The 8,165-nt window shown below is 47.8% G+C and overlaps 1 protein-coding gene across 1 annotated transcript; it reads left to right on the plus strand.

Moving 5' to 3' along the window:
• Positions 1-543: 543 nt before the first annotated feature.
• Positions 544-5,665, plus strand: EIF1B (eukaryotic translation initiation factor 1B). The gene is made up of 4 exons (XM_090050367.1): positions 544-771; positions 2,739-2,902; positions 3,579-3,680; positions 4,349-5,665. The coding sequence occupies exons 1-4, from the start codon at positions 741-743 to the stop codon at positions 4,391-4,393; spliced, it is 342 nt and encodes a 113-aa protein (XP_089906493.1). The 5' UTR covers positions 544-740; the 3' UTR covers positions 4,394-5,665.
• Positions 5,666-8,165: the final 2,500 nt, after the last annotated feature.

Here is an 8,165-nt window from a genome sequence, read left to right on the forward strand (position 1 = left end):
AGGACCCTGGGTCATGTCTGGGTGCAGAAGATGTGCAAGAAGGATGGTGGCCAGGAGACTTCCAAAGGAGGCTGCTTGGGTGCTGGTCCCAGCCCCATGGGGAGGGCGCTGTGCCACATGGGGAATGAGGCAACCCCCAGCACTACTCCTGCCACCAGACCCTGGCTGCGTGGCCCAGATGCTGGCAGGGGCTGAGGGCTCAGCTCCCCTCAGGTGGGTGGTGAGGGAGTGGATGGCGTCTCCCTTGCCCAAGCCAGGTGCCCAGGGTTGGCGCGTCACAACCGCCCCACACACTGCACATGCTCAACCCCACCCTTTCCCCCGGAGGGGGCGGGGCGCCCGGCAAGTCCTCCGGCCCGGGAGCGCCGCGGAGCTGCTGGCAAGCGCGAGTCTCGCCGCAGCGCGGTGGAGGCTGGGACTCGTAGTTCTCTGCGGGCACCAGGCGGCCACACACTGTCCCGGTCCCGCCTCGGGGAAGACTGCGTTTCCCAGCCTGCCTCGCGCGGGACCGAGGTGACGTAAAGCCGCCGAGGCCCGGATAAGAGCGGGCGGCCATTTTGTGCGCGAAGCAGTGGGTTGTTGCCTTCACGCCCGCTTGGCTGCTGCAGCGCCGCCCCCCCCCCCGCCGGCTTCTCCTTCTCCTCCTCCTCCTCCTCGCCGCGGAGCCTGCGTGAGACGTACCCGGGCGGACCCAGCAGCCGCGGCCTTCTCCCCTGCCCAGCGCCCCGCCACTGAGTCGCATGTCAGCGATCCAGAACCTCCAATCCTTCGGTAACGCCCGTTGCGCCTGCGCCTCGGGACGCCTGGGCTGCTCTCCCTGCGGGGGGCGCTCCCTGCAGCTCTGTGTGGGAGGGGGGGGACGTCGCAGGTTCGAGGCCCGGCTGCGCTCGGTGCCTGCTAGCCCCACGTCTCTGTGGGCTCGGGTTTTAGGCTGCGCGCTCCAGCGGCCTGACGGGTTTTGGCTTCAGCGGGTGGGGGGTGCTCCATTCCTCCTCCGCCGGGTGCTGCCGTCCAGGCCCCGCCGTGCTGCGCCTGAGCAGACCCGTGGCGGGGGAAGGGGGTTAATGCGGCTGGGCTGCGGCGGTGGGAAGGCAGGCATCATCTCCTGATGGCGTGTGATAGGCTTGTTACTGTTTGGGTTTGTTTTTTCCCTTTTATCTCGTCTGGAAAGACTGGCCTCTTGCGCTTCAGTACAGCTAAACAGTGCACTGCCCCAGTTGTGAAGAAAGCTAACGGTGTGCTGGGCTGCATTAGTGGGAGCATTGCCAGCAGGGCAAGGGAAATGATTATTTCCTTTTGTTTGGTGCTGGGGAGGCCATGTCTGGAGCACTGTGTCCAGTTTTGCCCCCCCCACCCCCCCCCGGAGGTGAGCAGATTTGAACAAGTCCAGTGGAGGGCAACAAAAATGGTGACGGGCTGGAGAAAGACTTGTGAGGAGAGGCTGAGCGAGCTGGGCTTATTTAATCTAGAGAAGAGAAGATTGGGGGGGGGGACTTAATAGCAGCCTTCATCTACGTGAAGCTGGGGGGTCAAAAGAGGATGGACCTAGACACGGGGTTTTCAACCTCTTTGGGTTTGGTATACCCCTGGCAGCCGGTCAAGAAGAAAGGAGTCCCCTGGGGGCCCTTAAGGGGGGGGGGGTCAGTGTCCTCCAGTGGCCGATCAGTGAAGGGGGGGGGGGGTCCCCAGCACACATTTGAGCAAAGGGTCCCCCAGTGGCCATTCAGCAACTGGGTGGCAGGCCCCTTGTGGAGCATGCTGGCATTACCCATTGCTGAATACCCCTTGAGGCCATCCCAAGTGCCCCCACGGTTATGCGTACCCCTGGTTGAAAACCCCTGAGCTAGACTGTTTTCAATGGTGGTAGATGACAGAACAAGGAGCAACAGTCTCAAGTTGCAGCAGGGGAAGTTTAGGTTGGATATTAGAAAAAACGTTTTCACTAGGAGGGTGGTGAAACTGGAACAGGTTACCCGAAGAGGTGGTGGAATCTCTCTCGATCCTTGGAGGCTTTTTATGGCCTGGCTCAACAAAGCCCTGGATGGAAAGATCTGGTTGGGGGTGGTCCTGCTTTGAGCAGGGTGTGGACTAGGTGACCTGAGGCCAGCATGAATCCTAGTGGCTCTTCCCTTGAATGACCTGTCCATGGTGGTGCACTAGCATACACAGACCTCCTGATGTCTGCCAGCCATTGTCCCTGGCTCCATTGTCCTGTAGGAGTGTGCCATGAAGTGCTTAAAATGCCAGGAGCCATTTAGAGCCCAACAGCTTGTGCTGACGAGGGATTGCCAGAGCTTTGCGGCAGCAGGCTTCTGTGTGAGGCCCTGTGTGATGCCAGACTCTGAGGCATCCATTAATGCTTGGGTTTCAGAGGGGTTATCGCCTTGCATCAAATGGAATAGTCTTCAGTTGAGAAATCGGTCCCCAAGCTGTTAACCTTCTTGAGGAGTTGAAAATAAGCCAAATGTTTCAGTTGGCCAAAAGCAACATAGTAAAAGAGTGGGTTAGCTAGATTTAGTGCAACACCTTTACTTCTACCCAAGATAAAAGAGCAGGGAATTTTCTGTTTAAATTTAATCCCTAGGATCAGAGTTACAGGATCACTTCCCCCATCCCCTCCCCTCCCCTGGACAGGCTCTCTACAGTGCTGGAAAATTCTCTGCTGATTGCGTGGATTGACTTGGTTTTCTTCATGAAAACTGTTTGGTATGTAATAGTTTCCCTTTTCTTCCCTGTAGACCCCTTTGCTGATGCAACTAAGGGTGACGACTTACTCCCAGCAGGGACTGAAGATTACATTCATATAAGGATCCAACAGCGAAACGGGAGGAAGACACTAACTACTGTCCAGGGCATTGCAGATGATTATGACAAAAAGAAACTTGTGAAGGCCTTCAAAAAGGTAGAGCTGTTAGCTTGATATGTAAAGATGTGGAAATAAGAACACGGTACCTGCTTTTTAAAAAATTAACTGTTTGGTTTGGATGTCTGGCTGTGCATTTACACACCTGGGTAAAAGCTCAGAGGAAGGGAAGGGAAGCTTTTTTTAAGCAAACTTCTTTGCTCCAGTCTGTTTCAAATTTTAATTCCAAGCTGTCCTAACACTGTCTGGGGCTTCTTTTGACTTTGATAATTTTACTTTTGGGTTTCTCGTATTACAGCATTTGGATGTCTGTAGGAATGTCTTCCAGTGAAGCTCTTTAAGTACAGAAACCTGTGAGGAATTGAAAAGAGCCTTTTCTTTCTTGTGACATGTATTTGTTTGTTGACTTTGCTTATTTTGTCTCCAGTGTTTCCAGGCACCTTGCAAGCTTGCTGACCCTGTCTCTCCTGAATTTACTTTCTTGAACATCTTTGGGTTTTTTTTCCTGCAGGGTTGCTGTTCTAATGTGTTGTTAACTATTTTGTAGTGTCTTCAAACTGGGATAGGGTACATCTAGTCTCTCCTCTTTTCCCTTGCTTGGTTATCAACAAAATGCATGTAGCTTAATTATAGCTTTCAGTCTTTATTTTTTTAACACCACAGTAAACTTAATTGTAGTTCATATTGGAGGTCTTATGCAAGACTTTCTTTCCAGAAATTTGCTTGTAATGGTACTGTGATTGAGCATCCTGAATACGGTGAAGTAATTCAGCTTCAAGGTGATCAGAGGAAGAACATTTGCCAATTCCTCTTGGAGGTGAGGGACTGCAAAGAAATCTTTTGCAGAATTCTAGATGTCTTTGAAGCACAGAGATTTAATTCTTAAAGGGGATTAAATTTATTTTCCAGCTATTGAACCTGTAATGTAGTTTTCTTATCTCTTGACCTAAAGGCATTCTGACTTTTTTCTGACATTGTGATAATGGAATAATGGAGGAAAATATTCTCTAGTACTCTAGGTAACTAGATTAAGCAAGATGTTCCTCCCCCTCCAAGAACACTTTTTACAAATAAACTTTTGCTTTGCTGCTGATAGGTGTAGAAAGCAGATCTCTTTCTTTCCTTGCAGTAAGACCATTCCTCAGTTGTAACACTGTATATAGTGTCGGAGTGCTGTCATTTGGGGAGGAGGGTTTAAACAATACACACCAGAAAGATAAATGGAAGGGCTAAAGAAATATAAGTTATTTGCTAGTCTTCTGAAGAACCAGACTAATAAGTAGAACTATAAAGGTATATCACATTCATATCAAGTGAAGAATGTGCTACTTTAGTAATACCATAGCACTCCAGAACCTGGAAAGCAGCTTTTAGTTTTCTGTTGTATCATTCTCTTACCCATGAATAAGAGACTGCTCCCACTACATCAGAAATTTCTTCCTAAGTACAGAAGCACTACTGAAATTTCCTACTTTTCTCTTGCAGATCGGCATTGTCAAGGAGGAACAGCTGAAAGTTCATGGCTTCTAAAATGCATATGTTCACATGAAGAATTCTGCAGTTTTTGTCCTTATATAGGCTGGCTATTCTGTGAAATATGAGTCTTTGCAGTAAACGGACTTCCCTATTACCTGAGCATTTAAAGTTTGATTCACGTTTGCATGACTACAGGATATACATGATATATAGACTAGAAACGCATAAGAAAACTGCAGTAAGATGGTAATTAAAAGACCCTTGTGAATTTTAACGCATTTCCAATGGAAATGTTTTAGTGCTGATTGTTTGGTTTATTTTAATCTGATTTAAGTGTGTGTGTTGTATTAAGACTGTGTGTGTTGCAGCTTAAAATAAAAAGCTATTCATATTTTCAGTATTTGGAATGCTTAAGCTAGTCTTGCACAAGCAGAATTCTGATTTAAAGAATAAGTAAAGCAGGTATGTAGCAGGTGTAGCTCACTGGACAAACTGGAAGGTCTGCATAATGAAGTATTTGCTAATGAAGCTGAAGTAGATGAGCTTTCATGTGATCTCATACCATGGCTGAAGATGGTAGAGCTTTAAAAACCTCTTGTGGGTAGGAGCGTTTAAATACCAGTTTCATTATCAAAGACAGTAGTTGACTGTTCAGTCAATAACTGGATCTTCCATCTTAAATTTAGTAGGTAATCATTGTATTCTGAAATGTTAGTGTTACACACAAGGGGATTTCAATAAGCTAAATTCAAAGCTATTGGTACAGTTAATGTACTTAGAATCTAGGTCTTTCATGACAGCCAGTGCCATTTTCAGCACCATGAAATGCATAGAAAGACAAGATCCTACCCTTTTTTTTTTTCCTAATAGAGGGGAAGGAGCTTGAGATTGCCCTGTGGTAGGAAGCACAGTTATGACAAAAGATCAGCGCCACCATTAGTTGGGGTGGAGCAAAGAACAAGCTTTGCATTAGTCAAAGAATAAAAAGTAGTTGTTTTTGTTGTTAGATATTTGGTATCTAGAAGTTAAAAAGCAGGTTCCAAGCTTTCAATAGATAAGGGGATTGATATTAAGGATTGTTGTACCTTATTAGTGACAAATACTGAAAAAGTTTTAGTTTCCTCGTTAGGTTGAAGTTATTGCTACAAGCTGCTACAGGTGCCTTTTTTGCACACAAAAAAACCCAGCTATTCTGTTTTGTTAGGCTAGCTCCACTAAGCTGGCTCCCTACTTTCCATTAATGCTAACCTAAAAGCACTTGATATTTCAATCTCTGACCTATGCCTGTTGTTAGAAAAGTAAATAAAATTATTGCTATTACTGGAATCTGGAAAGATTTGTTTCTCTTATTGGGATAGATATGGCCAACTTTAGAAGAAATACTTACAATTTGCTGAGTCATGAAACTACTGAATAGCTGTGACTCAGAGGTGTTGGTCTTACCATGCCCTGTTGACTAGGTGAATAATGTGGGGCCAGTCCTTGGGCTGGATGAGTGGTGTGATGCAGTTTGGATCCATTGCGTACCCCATACCAACCCAGCATGGGTGTTACATGCAGCACTTGTTGTGGACTGGCCCTAAGCAGGTACCACATGCAACACTCACCTTGGACTATATTTTTGACATCTCTGGTGTAGCTGAAGGAGTCGAATAATTTCACTCCATAACATTGTTTCCCTCTGCAAATGTCTGGACAGGGCGAAAAGTGCTTTATTCTTTGGTTTGACTTGCACTCAGCTTATGTACATAAGCTTGCTTGAGAGCTAATACTCAAGTTGAAGAAAGGTGTGAAACACAACTAACTACTCAGTATAACTCCTTAGCTCTTTCATCCTTAAGGGCTTGCCTTTCTAAACAAAAAAACTGAATTACCACAGACTTAAATGTACCCTAATATTGTAAATTTAGGTACAGTTCTGAAGTTACTGGAGCTAATGGTAAGTGGGGGATATTTTTGACGGGAATTTTATATTTGGGTATCTGGGAGAATCCAAAAAAACCCACCTTCCCAGCACTGTTGGTAAAGATCTTAGAAAGGAGTGTAGTATTTTCCTGATCCAGAGACCAGTATAAATAGTTGCTGATCGGGGATCCTGGTTTTCCGTGATTAAAAAAAATCACAAATTCTCTGATTTTAAAAAAAATCTCAAAATCCAGGGTTAAAATTAAATGCCCTGCACAACCCTGCTGGTGTCCCTGACTTCCTCCCCAGCTCTGCTTTTCTGCTTGTGTCCCTTGCTCCCCTACCCACAACCCCTGCCCCCCCCCCCCGGCTGCCAGGGCTATGGAGCCGGGGACCCAAGTCTGCAACCCCCTGCCCCACTATGGAAGGCAGTGCCTGCTACAGCAGGAGCCAGCTTCCCCCCTGCTGCAGGCTCGGGTGGGGCCAGCTCCCAGTGGCAGCATGCACTCCTGAGGGGAAGGGGAAGACCTGCACCTGCCAGATGTGGGGGCGGGGTGGGGGGGGGGATGTGCACTGCACCTGTGCACACAGGAAGTGTGGCCAGGGCAACACAGAGCTAACAGTGGCAGGCAGGTTTCGTGCATGGCCCTGCTGTGTCCTGCCACACCAGTCAGACGTGCTGTGCTCTGGAAAGCCTGGAGGAAGGCAAGCAGGGCAGGGAGCACAGCATTTGCAACCCAGGGCTTGCAGCTGGCCAAGCACTCCAGCTGGGGGAGGGGGTTTGCACCCTGCCTGCTCCTGGCCAGAGGACTGGCTGCAAACCCCACCACTCCTAGCCAACTGTAACCACCCCTGCTCCCCAGCCCCCATCCTGGCCTGGGAGTGCCCAAGCTGGCTGGGGGCTGAGAAAGCAGAGAGGTCTGCAGCTGGCCAGGAGCGGGGGTTTCCACCCAACTGAGCACTTCAGCTGGGAGTGGGGAGGCTGCAAACCCCCTCCTGGCTGGAGTGCCTGGCTGGCTGCAAACCCCCTTGCTGCTTTAACCTCTAGCCAGCTTCCCCCCTAGCCCTGTCCCACAAGCCCCACTTACCTCCAGCAAGAAGAGTGAGCCTGAAGCACCCTCCAGTAAGTGCGAGTGTCCAGCCCTGTCCTTTCCCCCTCCCTTCCCCTCCTGGCTGGGTTGAGGGTGTCCCCACCACTTTTGCAAACAGCTCTTGTAAGCTGGAACTTTGCCAGCCTGCAGAGCTCTTTGCAAAAGAGGGAAACAGTAGATTGCTCTTCTAAAAGGAAAAAGCCATGTTTTCTCTGATAAAAATGGGAAATCTGTGGTTTTCTCTGTTTTTCCATGGGGAAACAGAAAACCAGGATCCCTGCTGATAATGCATAGCAGGAGAAAATGCTTGCCCCTGTTTTTGAACTTGCATTGCAGATTAATTTAAAACCCACTGAATGCATTATAATAGTATGAAATTATTTAAAATAGGTGGTCTTAAATGACTAACAGTCTGTTTTGGGAGGCATAACTAACTATTGAACTTAATTTTTCTATCCTAGCTTTCTTTGTCAGAAGAAGTGGCCCAGAGCAGTTGGCACTAAGTGTTTCTGCTGCTGGAGCCCTGGCTGTGATTCTCTTCTTGAAGAGCTTAAGTGTCTGATGCATATCTTTTTGCTTAATCTATATTAGACAACAATTTGACTTGAATAAAAAATGTGTTCCTCTGAACAAACATCTAAAAATGTCCTCAAGTTGCATCTAGGTATGTTTTCAGGTTTTGCTTGGGGTATTTAATGACTACCTCTAATGGGTTTCAGAATCTTACTGTGGCAAATGATTAGCAAGCCTGAGTGTGTTGCATTCTGAATTAGCTCCTGGTTTTGGATGGTGTGCCGTTAGCTTTTCCCTCTTTGAGAACAGAGTCATCA

Source organism: Crocodylus siamensis, chromosome 5 (assembly GCF_052110815.1).
Source record: "Crocodylus siamensis isolate JL-2025a chromosome 5, ASM5211081v1, whole genome shotgun sequence".
Classification (NCBI taxonomy): Eukaryota; Metazoa; Chordata; order Crocodylia; family Crocodylidae; genus Crocodylus; species Crocodylus siamensis.

Bases quoted from the DNA above. Each gene is read 5' to 3' on its own strand.
- EIF1B (XM_090050367.1), top strand. From the start codon at position 741: ATGTCAGCGATCCAGAACCTCCAATCCTTCG. The intron at 772-2,738 runs GTAACGCCCGTT...TCTTCCCTGTAG, and splicing joins CCAGAACCTCCAATCCTTCG to ACCCCTTTGCTGATGCAACT. The intron at 3,681-4,348 runs GTGAGGGACTGC...TTTCTCTTGCAG, and splicing joins TTTGCCAATTCCTCTTGGAG to ATCGGCATTGTCAAGGAGGA.